The 19,617-nt window shown below is 44.4% G+C and overlaps 1 protein-coding gene across 1 annotated transcript; it reads right to left on the minus strand.

The window, feature by feature from the left end:
- Nucleotides 1-4,885: 4,885 nt before the first annotated feature.
- LOC134038680 (uncharacterized) lies at nucleotides 4,886-13,734 on the minus strand. Its single transcript, XM_062484213.1, has 2 exons — nucleotides 13,276-13,734; nucleotides 4,886-5,440 (listed from the first exon to the last, which is right to left on the minus strand). Exons 1-2 carry the CDS (start codon nucleotides 13,714-13,716, stop codon nucleotides 4,886-4,888), a joined length of 996 nt encoding a protein of 331 aa, XP_062340197.1. The 5' UTR covers nucleotides 13,717-13,734.
- Nucleotides 13,735-19,617: the final 5,883 nt, after the last annotated feature.

The following is a 19,617-nucleotide window of genomic DNA, read 5'->3' on the forward strand; positions in this document are numbered from 1 at the left end:
TCACTTTGGTCCTTTTCTTGCTCATCGGTTTCTGCCTCCACATGTTTGCATTTTTTCTCTGATGCCGTGATGATTGAGTTGCATTGATTAACTTTACACATCTTACGCTTGTGTGCAACTCGGACGCTGTCGGCAGTGCAGTCTTTGCAGGCTCGCCACTGTCGACTGTCCTTTGAATGTACATCATCACTGGTATTATCACTGTGCATCCCCTCCTCGGCATGACAAGTGATACATTCCTTGGCCAGGGTAATAAATTCGTCATACCACTTCTTATTGGGTTCAGAGTGGAGCAGCTGAGACTGTGGGTTTAGAAAGCATGGCTCGAGTGACTGGTCAGTGATTGTAATCATGACCCGCCGATGTTTCGAGTAGAGCCTGACTCTTCCGTTTATCATCCAGAGAGGTTCCAGACTGAGTTCACTCAAGTCTGCTAACGACACCCTTATCCAGAAATACTTTTTACCTGTTGCCACGACAGTATGTAGGGACGTCTCTATCATCACCCCCGTGTCTCGTAATCTCTGAGTGAACATATTGATCTGCTGAATGGGATCAATCTTCATCCCTGCACACTTTTTATGTTTCTCCGTTGGCCTGTAGTATACAAAGGAAAATCCTTGGTTCTGTGAAAGTATTCCAACTAGGTAATCAAGTGTCACCAAGTCATCGTGTATATTTTCCAAAATCCTATCCTCTGACTTGTGAACGGGTTGTTGCTGCGGCTTCGGAGGCTGAACAGGGTTGGAGACCATCATCGTACGAGGTGTATAGGAGTAGGATAACATACTTCAATCTCTCAATTGTAACGCAAGAAACTCAAATGCACTGTCGAGGGCTCTGGAGGAGTCATAGTCTGACAGGAAGTGTTTCACATTCAGCTCAGCAAAACATTGTCCAATCTCACATGTACTCTCTAAACTTCGGGGTCTGTAAATAGGAGTGCTCCAGCCCGCACTCCCTTCTACTATCCACCTAGGCGTGTCTGATCGAGTCAAAGACTGCCAGGCTGGCACTCTGTTACCCCTGTCCGCAATCTCAAATAACGCATGCTTCCAAAACTTGGAAACTTTGAAAGATATCTGACAGCAAGGACATTGTGCATAATCGTAACAGTTATCCAACCAAGTGAAATTATCATCAGTCACCTCGTTCGCCTCTCTTGCCACTCCTGGTGGGATAGTGAATTCGCCTCTTTTGACAGAGGTGGACCCGTTGTCAGTGTTAACCGAGATGGAATCTGGAATCAACTTCATGTAGCCGAAAACACTATTGTCTTCCATGTATAGAAAATGCCATTCTCCGGCCAGTTCAGAGGATAGGGTGTGTTGCAACGGACTGTTGTTCACAGCGACACTTTCCATTATCTGTAGTTCTGATATGTAATCCTCTATATCATTCAGCCGTCTGCTACAGGTTCCCATTAGGTCTTTCATCTCCTTGACTTGAGACTGTATGTTGATTTCAGCTCTGCTCTTGGAGTTAGACCTGTCAGCCGTTGCTATTAGCAATTCAAAGTGTGTGTTTACAATATCCCACACCCTTAGAATATGTGTGCTACATGTAGCTGAGGATGCTACTCTGTGGATAGCGGAAGAGTTGTCTCTAGCCGTGGCCATTGTCACAAATAGGCCTGCTCTACTATATACATAAAACACCCTGTCTCTTAATAATTTGATATCAGACGCTCACTGACTACAGCTAGCGACTTTAAGCTAGAATTAGGCTACAATTCCAACCACTGCACAACTAACGTTAGCCGTTAGTTGTCACGGGACTCTGAGATTTACTCAAGGCGAGTCGAAGTGTCTGCTTACTGTATCCAAGGTCTGTAAAATCAACTTCTTCAAAGCCAGGAAATCCGTGTGGTTGGCAGCAGCTGGGGTTCATGTTGTTGTTTCCTTTACCCTCCTCTCTCAAGTACGCCTCGTGTGAGACTATAATTTTGTCATGTATAACACTTGGATTATTGAGTAGCCATGGGACCAAGTTAATAAACTCAGGGTTTTTCAGATGATAATTTGTTAAGACCTTATCCTGGAAAGAAGAGAGGTCGCTACGATAACGTTGAACAAATACGCCTCTCACAGCCTCCCTATACTCCGGCCAGTACTTGGGGTGACTGCGGTCTCTTACTTCTATGAAGTATGTCTCTGTGAGGTATACCAGACACATCTTCTCCTGAGACGTCAACATACCTCGCCTCTCCTGAGCCAGCTCACAGCACAGCCTGTTGAGATGTGAGTGTATCTCCAGTAACTTTGTCACTTTACCCAGCGCATTTGGGAGCTCTTCAGCTACATTCCTCACTTTTTGTGAATTGATAGACATTGACGAGAAGAGCTGGTGTTGGGTTTCCTCTCCGGCTACATTGACAGAGGAGAAGAAGAAGGGTGTGTGGAAATGTTTCTTTGTGTTCTTCATGCGAATAACCACAGTTAAAGGGTTGGCCACTCCGTATATGTAACATGTCAGGTTCTCGTTGCTAACCGTAAAGGGTTTAGTCGACACAATGCAGGTTCCCTGCGATAAAGCAATTGTCTCAAACACTCCTCTAAAGTAAGGTTGTAGCAGATGTTTAGCGTTGGACGTGTAGTTGGCGCTGCGACTGGGTGTAGATGAGAACTCTATGCGGGTGTTTTTATAGCCATGCTGGGTTAGGGTTAGGGCTAACCCATAGCTTCTTCTTGTCTGACACAAACCTCAGTCTGCTCAGCAACTTGGTTTTAGTAGTATTGGATTGTATTCGAGCGTATTTTCTAAGGTATTTTGAGAATGTAGTACCACTGAACTTCTGATTCCCAACAGTGTTTACATGTAGCACGTGGAGGAGAACGTTGTTTTCTAACTTCACCACACAGCTTCCTTCATCCCTCTGTATTTCATCGGGCCTGTCGGGACAATCTACGTAGTTATAGTGTGATGGCAACTCGGCTTGGCTCATTGTGTTCGTCTTACGTTCTACACGGTTCGGGTTTGTAAAGCCAGTGAAGGACATCTTTGTTGCACTCGATGTCCAGTATCCATAGGGCTCCCAGCCAGCAAAGGCGGGACAGTCGAGACTCGTGTAATCGGTTGCCGGCAAGGGGGCTCGATCTTGAGGTATCACGGTTAGACTTGCGTTTCGAGCCCGGCTGAATAACGGGACATTGTTTTCCGTACATAGCCAGTTGTTTACGGTGGCGTTCTTTACGCAGAGAGAATGGGTCATGTTTACCGTGTACGAATAGAGCAGCCCTAAGATCACTAGGACACAAATTCACAGAGTCGTGGGGTCTGATGAAGAACGCTTCCAGATTACACAACAGAAGCTTGCGATTGCCAGCGTACACTAACACCAAATGAGACCAGAGGAGCTCAACCGCTATCTTGGTTTCAACTGAAACATCAGGTGACTGACAAACCTCCCCCCATTCACAGGGAGGCGAACTTGACAAGTTGTCTATTAGATACGTCAAAACTCTGATTTCAAATTGGATCACCTCGTTCCTACAGTCCCTTAAACCTGTCAGGCTTACCAACAAAGCCTGAGCCTCAGCCTTGGCGTAGTCGTGACATTCGGACAAGTAGCACAGTCTACAGTACACAGGTACTAACTTTCCCAGTAACTGAATCGTTGATGACCCACTAGGTTTTAAAACTGAAAACTGACCGTGACTTCCATCCTCAAAGTGAACATAGGCTCGAGCTTTAGGTGACCAGGCTTTAGGACCTGAAATCAGCTCTCTGTGCTACGTCAGACATTCTATTAAAGCTTTACTGGAGAGCCAGACCTTGGTTGCGGTAGTACACTCCAACTCATTTATTAGGTAAACAAGAAAGAGATCGTACCTCAGTATGTCAACGTGCGGACCGGGACATTTGACGGTCGGATTAAGCAAAGGCATTCCTGAGTTGTTCTTTGTTGCCACGGCAATTAAAGCGTGTTATGGAATACTACCCAGTTGGAAGCAATCAAGTGAGCAGACGCTAGTTGTCGGGGGTCCACCAGCAAAGAGGCATCGGTTACAGATGCAAAGTATGACCTCCTTATCAGGAGAGCAACGATGTGAGACCGTCGATGAGGAGTACAGGCGTGCGTACTGTGAACTGAGAAATAAAGCCTTGTCCGACATAAAGAGTATAGTGAGAGAGCATGTGGAAAATCAGAGCACCTCCTCCTATGACTTCATGAACATATACGGAATGTGTTCATTTGACCCTCCCAATGTGGCAAGGGTGTCACACCAAAATGATCAGCCTCTTAGGTGCAAATTTACCAAGATTACCTGTCCCGAGGATAACTCCAACTCCAACTCTCATAGGCTCATTTCAGTCAGCGGAATACTCAATCCTCTTATCTGTGCCCGTCTTGAACAGGGGGAGCTTGAACTCTCTTACTGTGGGGAGTCAGATTACGACAGAGCCATGGAGGAGTTTGTTAGGCTTGATTCTCGGAATAAAATGAGGGTACCAAGAGTCTGCAATGGTCAATTAGGGAGCACCATTGGCAGCATGGAAAATCGATTCATTTTCACCGTGAGAGAGGATTTACACACTCTCGGCTGTGCTTACAAGCAAATGGTGGTTTTAGTTGAACTGTTACACCTGCACATTATCCATTTCATACAGTCCTGAATTGCAGACCCGTGTAATACTCTAATACAATTTATCATCACGGTGTGAATGTGTAATAAATAAAATTATAGACGATGGATGATGTGTCTGGATAACATTTGTTTTTATTTCATACATACAATACACCATAGCAGTACAACATATAGGATATATATACACACGTGTCTTCAATCTGGGTGGTCAAATCCTAAATCAGTGTCAAACGTGGTAAGTAAACCGAAACCTAAGTCAGTGCCAAAACGTGGTAAATTTGCTATCAAGACTTCATTCAATCTGACTCAAAGTAGCTGTCAAATATGCTCAGTTGGTCATCAGCTTTGAGGTTCTTTTTATCAGGGCTACCTGTTACGTCTTCTGTAGTTCGTTTCACACCACCCTGATGGTCAGTAGAAACACGGGTACTCGTTTCTGACGCCATGGAAGAAGATACGGAAGATAAATATTCTTCTTCTCCAGTCACCTTGATGTTGTCATTCCTAAGTTTTGACAGTAGTAAGCTGAAATCAGTTTCGTTCAGCTCAGGAGCCATCATTTTGACACGACTCACGGTTATCCTAGGTAACACAAAAGACACCCCTTTCTTGATCCTCTCCACCATATCATCGATCGTAGTCTTCTCATCAGTGGGACGGTTGAAATCTTTACTTTGGCTACTGTAAAGTGATGTGTCAATGCATTCATTGTTGAAAACCCTCACAGTGTAGTAACAGCTTTGCTGCTTAGATAGCTTGACAGTAGCATAATTGCTGTTGTTCTTGCCGGAGAATATCATCATGTTTGACAGCGCCATCATGGGTGCGTGGAGCATGAACTCCTCATTAGCAAAAACAGAGGCAAATTTCAGCACCCTCCCCTCTGTCAGAAACAACACACGATTGATTGTATCTCACATTCTTCTCCCTCATGATCTTCATAACCTCCTTTTTCGTGTCACCTATCATGTTTAGCGACATCTTTATGTAATCGGGAAGACTGTTGTCGGTAGCTTGCAACCACTCCATCTCATCCAAGTCTGGATAGTTGCTACCTGTCATGCTTGAGTTCCTATTGAAGACTGGTCCAGTTAACTTTAGCGACATGCCATAAGATGCATCAAACGTGTTGTTGCTCTCATCGTCCTTTCTGTGTCTAAACTTTGCAGTCATAGATAGCGCGGTGAGTTGTCTACACAAGTTAACATCGGTTACCTTTGGAGTGTAAATGACACGGGCTAGTTCAGTGCAAAAAAATCCCATAACCATCATCACAGTCTGTCTCATGGTCATGGCAAGGGTAAGCGTGCACATCGGCAAGGCTCCGTGTGATACGGTTAGCTGATACTTACTTGACTCGGACAGAGTCTCATCGTGCAACACGCTGTTGTAGATGGGGTCTCTCATGGCTTTAACACATGCAACCTCTGTAAATTCGCCCTTGTTAAAGGTGTTGTGATAACGCCCATAGAAGTGAATATCGTTCAACTTTTGGTTAACCCCCACAGGCTTGTAAACTGTAGACAACATCTTGTGTAAATTAGCACTGATAGACATACTAGAATCTTCATGCAATGCAATGTCCAACATAGCCTTCATCATGGTGTTGTTTGACAGTCCCACATTCAATGAAGTGAAAACTCCCATCCTTCCGGAAACCGGAGGGGGTCTCTTGTCTTCAGTGCCAGTGAAAACTTTACCAAACTGCAACGACTTGCCTTTCTCCTGCCCAGTGAACCCTACCCCATTGGTGTACAGGCATGTATTTTTAAGTCTATTCACATTTGTCATCAAGTTTGCACTCTGGTGACGAATCGCATTTGAGAATTTAGCCATAGAATTGTTGATGGTGGACATCACATCCTCACTGAAGTCGCTGTTTGCATGACATGGTAGCATGTTAGATATTGTACCAAATACAGCGCCCTGAAGGTAAGCCATTACATGATCGGACTTCAGGTAATGGCAGATAGCGATGGCTTTTTCACCTGTCTGGTCTCCCATCATTGTCAATCCGGTATTCTTAACCATTAGCATTCGGTCACCCATCTGAGGTGACACGAACCACAGCTTTTTACTTTCACCTTCTACGATCTTACACCCTTGCATACGTTCCAGTATACCGACATCGGTCCAGTGTAGATCCCCATTCATCCCCGATACGTCAACTCCATTCTTGTCAAGTTCATAACCCGTGAAGAGTTTGTAATATTGCAATCTTGCTTCAGGGCATTCCTGTTCCGTGTCACCTTTTCGGTTTTTAGCACTCACTTGTTCACCGTAGTAAGGAATGAACATCGGACGAAGTATAGTTGCGGCGCACAAGGGGTTGCAAAAATTCACTTCCAGGAAGACAGCCGACGCAACACTCAAAATGACAGCAAGGTGTTTCTCCTCTATGGAGCTGCTGACAAATATTTTCAGTAGTTGAATGAGGTACAGAAAGATGAGATGACGAGGCTCCTCTCCTTGTTGATACATAATTTTACCATTGCAAAGCTCGTCAATGTTAAACAAGTCAAGCAACTTGCAAAGTAAAGACACGCTCTGACTTGCTGTGTTTTGGTTGAAATTAACAAAAATACTCGGGTATGACTTCTCTCCGTCATTGTCTTCGTAGGGTACATCAACAACATTTTCAACCAGCACTTGGTCAGTCAGGATTGTCTTGTAAAGTGAAAGGATCTTCTCCCGAGTAAACAATTTACACAGACCCAGAAAGAGAGTCTTTTCAAAATATCCATCCATCTGAGGTATGTTCTGTAAAGCCAAGAAGTGCCCCAGGTGCTCAGCGTGCACTTTCAGGATCTCGTTGTGGAAAAGGTTTGGACAATAGAGATGCAACACCACGGGGGAATTGAGAAGTACCGGCGCGAAGGGTTTGGAAGGGCAGGGGTAGACGATACCAGAGTCGTGTGGTCCCGTCGTTATGCAAAATCCATCCTCTTGCAGGCTTACTTGGAGTGTCTTAGCAGAGTATGCCATTCTAAATCGAGAGATAACACGTCTACACCCCAAATACAGGCTCAAATAGTGAAGATGTTGACGGCTAGGACAAATCTATCAGAGTGCGAAGACGCTTACAAATTCTGTTTCGATCTTTGGGATGATCTATCCTTAGTCTTAATCGGATCACAAGACTTGAATGTAGTATTACCGGACAAGGAAGAATTGTCAAGAATGCAGGGGTGTGAGGTTATGATCAGACTGGCTGTCTTGGCTGACTTTTATGGGTACCAAAAGGAAGATCTGGGGTTAAATGAGGAGGAGTCTACAGAGAAGTTATACACAATTAGAACCAAGGCTGTTGATTTCCTCACAAATCGGTTGGACATCCAACCAAAGCCTAAAAGACAGTCCGTCTTAACCAACCAACATTGTCACAAAGACCCACAGCTGAAGCATCCACCTACTGCAGGAGTTTACACCCATGACTTGGACGGACCATTGAATTATAACAAAAACAGTTTACATGAACCATCTATAGCAATTACATCTCAGAGTAGTGACACATTGACAACTGTGTCAAGAAACCTAACTAGTAAATACAATAAACGTAAATCAAAATCCACATATTTTGAGTCATCTGCATGTAAGACCGAGCTTGGCAAGGAGGATTGTAATAAGCCTGTGAAGAATGTTGATGTCCATAAAGTCATCAATCGGAAAAGGAAGAAAGTCCACTCAGACTCCGTTGAAGGTTCAATTATATGGCGGAAATTAAGTTTTTCAATGAGGAGGAAATCTTACTATGCAAAACTCATCAAAGCATTCCAAGTGGTGAAAAACATCGGACACCCTATGCTTACAATCAATTCAGAATGGAGCCTGAGTTGTTATTACAACCTTGCCATTGCTTACACAACTGATCAACCATTGGAAATGGCGGCTGCTTGTCTACCTGAACTGCGTCAAGCTGTTGACATTATTCACAGTGAGCATTTTCATAAGCTGAGTGAATTAAAGCCTGGGTGTCAGATGCTACTGTACGCCGTGCTAAACTGCTACATTAACTGGGTGGACCATAATCACAAGCAGATACTCCTTGTACCCGGAGAACCCAGTCAGCAGCCGCATAAGGACGAGGGAGACCTGAGGTGCTCCAGATGTCTAAAGAATCAGACCTTTCACTCGTCTGAGGTGAAAGGTAACCCAAAAAACATTGATGTTGAATTTGACTTTGAACAACTGAAATTTGTGTCTTCATGCTGTGCTGCGACCATGATAAACGTCCCACTCAACACCAGAGATGTCAACACCTGCACGTTTACTGACTTGAAACAGATGTACACATCTTGTATGAAATGCAGTCAGCCTATATTTTCCGAAGTATTAGTGGATGTAGAAACGTTATTCTCACGCTGTGCAGTGTGCATGGTCAATAGTGTCTGATATGACCCAACTTTTCAATTGAATGTTTAGAGATCAACAAGGTTATGACTGATAACACATCGGACTCTGTCTTCCGACATGACGTCGAGCTTTTTAAAGGCGTTCGCGCTATATCCTTTAAAAGGCTGAAAGCTGTAATCTGCACACATTATGGTGTTAAAGCTTTTGACAACGGGTGGCAGATGGTCCAAGGGTGTCGGCAAGGGTCTGTGGGATGTAATGATAACCTACACGTCTACTTAAACATCACACACAGCCTGGGTGAGAAACCAGAGGCGGTTGAAGAGATTATGAGACTATACAAAGATTTAAACAGACTTGAATCTGACACCGGAGACAATGTGGAGACTGTAACCTTGAAGCAGACTCAACTTCTCTCTGAGTCAACTGGTCATCCTCAAGACTTTGAGGATATGACTGAGTATATGGAGGCTTTCAAATGTAATACCACTCGCAGCTGCTATCTTGAACTCAGCGACAGTGAGTCTTACAGCAATGAAGATTGTTCCGAGGATGACTGTGAAGACGAGGGAGGGGGGTCGTCTTCCACTCAAGACGATCAGCCGTCCAGGTCTGTGTCAGTCCAAGGTGACGTTACACAAGAGGATAAATCTGACTGCCATGTTATATCGGCCGCCATGATCGTGGATAAGTCTCAATTTGTCATTGAGGACTATTGATTGCATAGTCATTTGTTGCAGATGAAGTTACCAGTGACCACGAGTGACTTTCTAGTCTTTTATGTGGAGTTGGAGCATGTTATAATATACACAGTTGTCTCATTTCTTTGTAACACTAAAATAAAACTCCAGAAACCAACTCAGAGTTTTAGGTCTTTCTATTATACACCATCTTACACACTTACATGGCTGAACGGCTGACGATGGAACCCTGTCAGAGAGGCAACTGGAGCGCTACCCGCCACATGACCATAAGATTTGACAAAGTAGATGACATAGCGCGACTAGAATACACCTGGGTACAAATGTTTGATATAGAGAAACGCATACCCCTATCCGTAACGCTGACGGATCCCGTATTTGATGGAATTTTTCGAATACCCGTTGACTCCGACTTTCTTCCCAATACGTGTTATATCCTTCTCAGGGCTGTGTACGCCCATAGCGGAGACAACTATGGTCTTCTTACAGCCAAACACTTTTCCAATACATATATTGATATCAAAGGCCACAAGGTTAAACGAATCAGTGTTTTAGCCAGAGTACCGTTAGCATGGGTGAAAATGATCACACCTTCCGATACGGTAGCGCACTACAAGACATATACCTTCACAGGGGACACCGTTTCAGGTCATCAACCCGAGTTTCTGGTATCAAGAATATACGCCAGCATGAACCGTCACGTCCACACAGTCTTGGCTGCTACATTACGTAGCTTAGACTCTGCAGAAAGGGATACTCTTGCTTCAAAATTGGTAAGCGAGACACTGTCCACACTCGGAGCTCCGCTTGCATTCAAAGTCTTGCATGAGCAGAGTAGGTTAACCCTCGAGAGGTTACACAGCCACCATGAGCAAGGCGTCCTTACAATACCCGATCCGCAATGCTCACTGTGGGGGACGTGTGTATTGTGGCAGCAGGATTCCGACATGTCAAGTCTCTCACGGCAAAGTGTTAACCATCACACTCACCTCTTACCAGTTCCGTCCTCCTCTCAGTGGTTGCGTGTGAGGCTCACATGGATGAATTTAGAGGTGACCAGGTGTTTAGGAGAAAAGATTATCAAAGACGTTATATACGCTCCCTATGAGGCAGTGATACTCACAGCCTTGTGTTGCGGATCTCTGGACCTTTGGTGTCAAGAGCTGGGTAAACTTAACACAGCATTGATAGTTGATCAGCATCTACTATCGCGTGATCAATATAAGGCTGAATTGTGTCAACGGTGCGGTTACGCTTATCGAATATCACCCGCGGTGTGCAAGCCTGAACCCAGGAGGGTTCCAGCTGTGTCACAAATAGACAGATTGCTCCTCGGTGGCATCTGCACTACACTGTGTGCTACAATCTCTCGATACGCCGACAATGGATGTATTGGAAGACGATCGGAACCCCCACCGCCGGACCTCCAAAACATCCGAGGTCGGGCAGACTGGGAATATCAATACTGCCTCAATCACCGTAGGGTCTACAAGTCAAGCGTTGAGGAAAAATGGGAAGTCGACAAGTGGAGAGCGTGGGAAGTCGACCAAAGTCAAGGACAGAAGGAGCTCCAAATACCCAGCTCGCCATTGTTCTCCCTGTCTAACAAAAGACCAAAACCGAACCAGATCGCCATGTGGTGGGAGCACGGCTCAAGTTGTTACTGGGGACAAGAAAGAGAACAAGAATGCCATCAAGAAAGCTTCACATCAAGGAAAGGCGTCTCACCGTTCACAGAACACGAAGACCAAGAACGACAACAGAGAAAGAAGCGCAAAACCGAAAGTGAAGCAGTTGAAGACGAAACCGACCCAGGCTGGTGGTTGTGGCAAAAGGAATGTCGACAGAGAGTATCGGCTGCACTGCTAACAGGCAAACCCTCAGCGGTCTCAACCGACACAGGTTCTGGGACCGCTACCTTACAACATCACAAGACAAAGGCGATGAGAGCCGCAGATCATCAACTTCCATTCAATACTGGAAGCGATTCTCGTGTAATGCTCTTCGATATCATATCAAAATTATTCCCTTCGGCTACCGAGGTGGAATCCTCACCATCTAACACGGAATCGAGTGTTAGATGGTGAGTGACGCGAGTTTTTTCCTGAAAAAACTCGCGTCACTCCCACAAACAAATTCTTCGTAAGTAAAAAGTTTAGACTTTTAATTGACAATATTGACAACACATATTAAGAAACTTGTCTTTACTCAGAATATCGTTTCAGATTTCAATTCGAAGCTGTAAATCTAACACTGAAGGCAATCTCCCATGGTCTCCGCTCTGGCTCCGCCTCGAAAAACAATGGCTGCCGTTGCTGACGATAGATTTATTTTCCCCTCCCAGTAACCCCTTAACCAATGATATGTACTTTGAGCTTAACTTGTCATGAGTATCTGGCAGTTTTCAGAAATAAAATCGGTGATTGGACGGCAAAGATATTAAGGCGGGAACCATGTCCACTTTAATGCCCATATTTGAATGGGCCGGCTTAAAAGGGTTAAAAGAAAATTGACAATCTTTCAATCTTCAGAAGTTACAGAAATGGAACAACCTTTTAAAAAGCAAGACTGTGATTCTAACATAACACGAGACTCAGAAGTAGAAACAATGTCCGCTCGTGACCTAAAGTTAGAGGGTGTAAAATATAAAACACACTGGAAAGTCCCATCACACCCGGATAATGTTAATTCTGCATTCAAGCAAGACAGCTGTGGTCATAAAGATATTTTCAAGTTTACCGGTGATGGGTCAGAGGATACTACCCTCAGGATACCGATTCCCTTGAATGTTGTAGGGCACCTGAAATGTGAGGGGGGTATCAAGCTTGTCCACCTGGGACATCAGAACCCCATTCACACTTTACTAAGCATTTTACAAGCCAGAGAACAAGAATTCAAGGCCATCTCAGAAGTTAAACCAAACGTGTCATTGATCAGAGATGAAACGAATGTCCGACAGATTGAAATGTGGCCTTCTTATATGTTGGAGTCCAGAGGGTGTACATGAGTTATACGATAATGACCATACAAGATGCCGTTACGCTATCATAGTACATAGACGCCAAAACCTGAGATTCTACTACCTGATAACTGTCAAAATTGATGGTTCTTACATATACAACCTGACAAAACTATCGACCCAATCGCTCATCCATCCAACCCTGCGTTTATACATAAATCGGATGGTACATGTGAAGGTCCCAGTTTCTCCCAACCCACACATAGTGAAGATGATAAAAACACCCACATGGTAGATGTAATTGGAACAGACCATATTGTATTGCAGGGAGATGGCGAATAATGCAACATGTGCAACAAGTGGATTTCAAGTGTTTATTATTATGAAGTACAAAACGACTCATGGCATGATACTAAGCGTATAAGTGTTGTGACGACCCCGTCACTCCACTAGTTGTACATTCCTTCTTGCTGGCTATGTCCCATTTTGCAGGTTTCATGTTTGAAGTGGTGGGTCGTTAGGCCTGATGAGCTACACCGGGGCCCGGTGTGGCTCTGTGGCCTTTGTAAGCGCTCCTTTCCAGTCCCCAAGGACAGACCCTGTCGCAAACGGTTTGGGTTTGGCTTGTTGTCACGTATTTCTTTCTCATAATCTTTTGTTACAAATTATTGTTTTTCCGTTGGTCTGCCTGCCACCGGAACTTCCTGGTCCGCAGTATGGAGGGGACGATCCTCCGAAGGCGCTGGGCCGCCTTCCGTTGCCAGTGGATATACTTGTAGTTGGAGGTAACGTGCTGTTTCCTGGGTACTTCCTGTTTGAGAACGGGTATGACCTGTAGAGAGTGGACTGACACGTCTCTCTCGGACTTGGCGGGTTTGGCACAGTACTGCTCCAAGACGTTGAGGCTGAAGCAGCACTCCTCCACAATCCCTCGGTTCTGAGAGCGTCGATTGTCGGATCTACCAGGTCTATTGAAATGGAATCCTCTGTCTCCACAGACGAACTGAAGCGCGTCCACTAACTCTCCGCCACACAGTGTTTCAGCCGAGGCCATTTCCACAATGTATAGCGTCATTGTCAACGCAAACACCAGCACTCGACTTGACAAAGACATCTTTCTGACCAAATTTGCACTTGAGTGATCTTCAACAGTCATCAGTTATCATACCAGAGCACTCTGAATAATAATCTGGACGAAAATGAAGCCGTAAACCTAAGTTACCGTAAGGTTAATGGGGTCACCAAACCAGACGCTTTCCAATGGAGGATTGTGTTGATCAGGTTGGTTCAGCCCAGTATGTCAGTACATTTGATTTATTGAAGGGTTATTGGCAAGTGCCTGTCCAAGAAAGCAAGGGAAATTTCAGCCTTTATAACTCCTTCTGAGCTCTTCTCCTATTCAGTGATGAGTTTTGAATTGCAGAATGCACCAGCCACCTTCCAGCGCTCTTATGAACACTGTCTGACCTGGAAGGATGTGCTGTGTACCTTGATGTTGTGATTTACAGTAATGCATGGGAGGAGCATTCGGTTGGCATTGAACAGTTGTTTGACCGTCTGCGTAATGCCCGCTTGACTGTGAATTTAGCTTGACTTTACTATGGACACCGTTGGATACCTGGACTGTTGGATACCTGGGCAAGGTAGTGTGGCAGGGGAACATGCGGCCGCTTCAGGCTAAAGTGACTTATTGAGCACTACCAAGTGCCCACCACTAAAAGGGAATTCCAACAGTTCCTCATTCTTACGGGTTACTAATGTAGTTTTTGTAGAAACGTTTTCTACGGTTGTAGCTCCTTTGACTGGCTTACTCAAGGGGAAAGTGAAATACACCTGGTCATTGTCCTGTCGGCAAGCATTTGATAATGTTAAATCTGTTCTCTGCTCACCCCCCCTGTTCTCGCGGCTCCGTGGTTTAAGCTATGTATGTCTAATGTATACCAGAAAACAAAGACGTAAAACATTGCCTTTGATGGCAGTGTGATTGTGTCTATTTACATCCACCAATAAACATCCAGTCTATACAGATCTCTTGATAATCTTTATTGGTTCACAATAAATCTCAAGTGTATAATGAATACAAAGTGGGTTTGTCATTTTTACACACACAACCAAAGCGTGGTTTATTGAGATGAACGCGTCCTGGTCTCACGCCACATGTCCCGGATTCCAGTGAACGCTAGGGTGAGAGTGATACACGAATATTAAACCACGGTTAGTAGCTTTATACTAAGTTAAACTATATACATCGACCACAGGTTGTACACTTACTATCCAACTAGTTATATAACTGAAGCGTCAGTCGCGTGAATGACACGCGTATCCGACTGGTTGTTCACAGGAACGTCACAGTTCACATCGTCAAAGGTGCATGTTGTAGGATTGTACACAGAATTGTAAGAAAGTGAACGCTGTGCAGTCGATGACGGTTTGTAAATGGGTGAGGACCGTTGACTACATATTCTGTAGGTGATAACCATCAAGCCTACAACCATCATCAGAGGAGCCGCTATGAAGGTGATCTTGAGCCAATCTTGGTTGATGTCAATCCTCCAGTAATTATTGAAATGATCACTGTTGTAAACCATTGTAAAGAGGTTCGAGTCCGCTTCGTGGCTGGAATCTGATGAAGTTTTGTTGTTGATCAAAAGATTACACCTTAGACTTGGATTTGGTTCACATAGTGTTTTTGTTTAACAGTCGTTTATTAAGTGTTATCAACTGTATATCCCCACATGACACACCCTTCAATATCAGCCCATTTGAAGATGGTGACATTCACAATCATCTAAGTTTGGGCGCAGTCTGGTCTGGTTTAATAGAAAGGTGCAAGTGTGCACATGGTACATCGCAACATCAAGTCCAACCATGCGTGCCACCCGTCAACCTCCCACCCCAACATGGCTGACCCGTCTACCACAATGTCGACTTGTCCAATCGTGTTTGACTACCATACAGTGGCTGGCATCTCCAACCAATTGCAAGGTTCAAATGGATAAAGTCTAGAGATCACAATATAGTTTGTATTAACATTATACAAGTCTCAAACTACGTTGTGTACACTACCAACATCATTAAGTTATGGCTGCACAGTCTTATCTACAGAGTTCGAACAAACGTCACTGTGAGGATACATTCGGGAACTTCAAATTTGACAGATTTCTTACAATACCCCACAAACAGGCGATGGTTGAATACACAGAAACCTTTGTTAAACAACATCAGAATCCTATCACATTCAACAAATTTCTAGCAATTCCCTACAAAGAGGCGATGGTTAAACACGGAGAAACTTTCGCTGTCCAACATCGGAAGTTTTGTGATACGCTACGAATGATGTTGATGCAGAAATACATGGTGGATCAACAGGGATTCACGCCACAAACTCCAGGGACAAGGAGTCCCTCGGAGGTTGATAACTTAGCGTTAAATGTCAAGAAGCTTTCCCTGACGGGTCGACAGGGTGTCGAGACAACAATTCTCACACCTTCCTCTAGCTCAAGTCAGATGTTGTCTACACCTAACTGTAAACAGGGTCTCAAGATAAGAACCCTCACACATTCATCAGGCTCAGGTCAGCGTGTCTCTGTCAAGGATCGAGTGGGTGTCAAGATGAGAACCCTCACGCCTTCCTCAGGCCCAGATCAGCGTGTCTCTGTCAAGGATCGACTGGGTGTCAAGATGAGAACCCTCACGCCTTCCTCAGGCCCAGATCAGCATGTCTCTGTCAAAGATCGACTGGGTGTCAGGATGAGAACCCTCAAGCCTTCCTCAGGCCCAGATCAGCGTGTCTCTGTCAAGGATCGACTGGTGTCAAGATGAGACCCCTCACGCCTGTTGTTTTTGGCGGCCTGTTTTAATTTCAGTTTTAGTATTTGTGTCAAGCTGTCATTTGAGTTTTTATTCGTTTTAGTCACGTTTATACTCTTTTAGTCTAACCAAGTTTCAGTGACTAAAAGTCTGAGCATTTTAGATTATTTTAGTCAGAATTAACCATGACGGTTTTGTCATTTAGTCAACGAAAACTGATGCCATTTTAGTCTAGTTTTAGTCCTCCAATCCAGTGCTGTGAGACGTCACACTCGGCAAACGCTACTCACGCCTCACCCCCCAGCGTGTCTCTGTAAATGATCGACTTTGTGTCAAGGAACAAAACTTCAATAGTTCCTCTGCCTCAGGTCAGACTTATGACACACCTAACTTTAACCATGTATTTAATCGACCGGTCCGGACCTCGACTGTATCGACCTCTAGCGACTGACAAACATGTCAGACGGAGGAGAGACTTCAGAACAGGATCGAGTGTACATCATAGCAACAATGAGTCCAACCCCTGTGGCAGCGTCCGAGTTGACATTCAACAAATTTCAGTCAGAGATGAAACTTTGGAATAACCGATGTAAAGACTTCATACAGTAATGCTTAAATAAATGTATAAACTAGTAAGGTGTCCTGTGATGTTTCCTTTTTAATGTAGAATAAAAACGTTTACACAGGTTTATGAATATGAGGGAATTTATTTGCCATTATATGTCCTTTGGTCACATTGATAGACATACCATATACAAAATGACAAATCTCATAACTGCATAGATAAAGCGGCACAAGTGGCTAACCACCTCACTCATCGAGTAACCTCAGCAACATCGCTTCTATGTCAATGGTATAAACATCGTCACGTTTGGGCTCTGATGGCAGTACATCTAGCATTCTTACACACACCGGAACCCCAACGGGTTGCATACTCTGTGACTGTGCCGTCGAGGGCTGTATAGGAAGACAACGATCAGTCTTCACCCTCAAGGGTTGTGTAGTCTGAGAACGTTTAGTCTGAGAGCTGCAACCTGCGTATGTCGAGCATGGTTTGGTTGCCATGGCATCCTTGTATTTTTTAATCAGTTTCACCTTGTCTTGACCCTTAACCCAATATTCACTATGAACGTAAAAATCAGATACTTTCCAACACACCGCACACACTTTCACTTTTTGTAAAAGCGGGTTGACGTTCCACAACGTGCGAATACACACCAGACAAAAACAGTGGTCGCAGTTGGGTAGAATGGCAAATATACAGTCCCGCGGATTGTCTTTACTGAATACTACTTCTAAACACAAGGCACATACCATGTATCTACTGAGCTTGCTGCGGGCTATGTTTTTAAGGTGTGCCTTTACACTGAGTCTCAGCCCTGCCCCTGTTGCCATTGTTACATGCGGTATTGTAATGTGGAAAGCGTTAATGGCATGTTATATATATTCCATAAAATGTTTATCCAACCAAGGTCCAGTGTCCAACCGAGGTCGGGTGCCCAACCGAGGTTGAGTCTGCGATTGGTGTAAATTCAAGGTGTGGACGTTGGTAATTAAAGTCAGAAAAGGTCTGTATAGTCTGCGAATGTCCGACCAATGTTGAATCTGGTTGGTGTAAATTCAAGAGGCATCAGTCACCATGACTGATGGGTCTGAATGACCTGAAGGTAGTCAGAAAAGGTCCATATAGTCTGCGAATGGTCCATCCTCGGACGGCTGTGTTTGTATAAGCATTTTAAGCCAAAGCGGCATTGTCCACGACCTTCTGCGTGGTATCGACACGGCTTGGTTGCCATGGCATCCTTGTATTTCTGAATCAGTTTCACCTTGTCTTGATCCTCAAGCCAATAATCACTATGAACGTAAAATGACGATTCTATCCGGCAGACTGGACACGCTTTTGAGTTTTTAAAAGAGGGGTTGACGTTCCTCCACGCACGAATACACGCCAGACAAAAACAGTGGTTGCAGTTGGGCAGAATGCCAAATACGCGGTCCCTCGGATTGTCTTTACTGAATACCACTTCTAAACACACGGCACATTCCATGTATCTACTGCGCTTGTTGAGGGTTAAGTTTTTAGTGGGTGACTTTGAATCGTGTCTCAACGCCGTCACTGTTGCCATTGCTACATGCGGTTTTGTAATGTGGAAAGTTTTAATGGCATGTTATATATATTCAATAAAACGTTTATCCAACCGAGGTCCAGTGTCCAACTGAGGTCGGGTGCCCAACCATGTCCAGTCAATGATTGGACATGTAATATGTACGTTTTAGAGAATGTTCCATTTATAGTATGCTATATCTGTTTACAATATCAACACTAGTCCTCGCAGTCAATGTCAGAATTGTAACACCCTTTAAAGGTTACATTGTTTGACGTAGGTTTACTGAAATGTTTAAATTGTAATGCCCGCTGGCTGTATGGTTGGTGGTTGGTGTTACGTTGCAATGGGATACATCGATCCTGTAGATGATTCTCTGTGGATTGGGGTTGTCTCTGAGCTGGCTGCTGGGGTGTAAAATTTGGAAATTCATTAATTGAGTTACCTTCTGGGATAGGTGGAGACGAAGGGCAGTTTGTGCACACTTTAGTCTCTAGCCAGCTTCCAGGTATATCCACTAAGGGAGCTGTGATATTCTTGACTTCTTGCTGAGACACGCGGATGAGCTGGTTAATCGTGAAACCCTGATAGTTGTAGATCGTAGGTCCCGCGGCGCTCATGCAGTAACGGAACAGTAGATATATGTAGTATCTGGAGAGTTTACGTACATTTACTATTATCTGATCAGGGATGGGTATTTCGTTAGATGTTGTGCTAATACATTCCATACGGTGGAGAGACTCCAGATCGGCTCTGGGTATATACAACTTATCGGCTCTTTGCCACATATCTCGCAAAACTTGTAAGGTCGTCTGGAGTGTGGTACGGTCTTTGAACGTGGCATCTTGAAGCAATCCCGTAGCCGGAGCACCTGGCATTGAAGTGTGTTCAGAGAACACAATATCTCTGCGAACCAACCCGTTCATCTTCTATTTACTACCCAGATGTAATAGAGACAATTACGGCATGTCAATAGTCTTGAAGTCTGATCAGAAATGTCTCAGCTAAAGAATCGAACCCGGAGCAATGCTGAAAGGTTGCTAGAACTGGTCGAACGTTACAATCTCTATCACGTCAAGACCTTGTGTTATAGCAACGTG

The sequence above is a fragment of the Osmerus eperlanus genome, chromosome 18 (genome assembly GCF_963692335.1).
Source record: "Osmerus eperlanus chromosome 18, fOsmEpe2.1, whole genome shotgun sequence".
Classification (NCBI taxonomy): Eukaryota; Metazoa; Chordata; class Actinopteri; order Osmeriformes; family Osmeridae; genus Osmerus; species Osmerus eperlanus.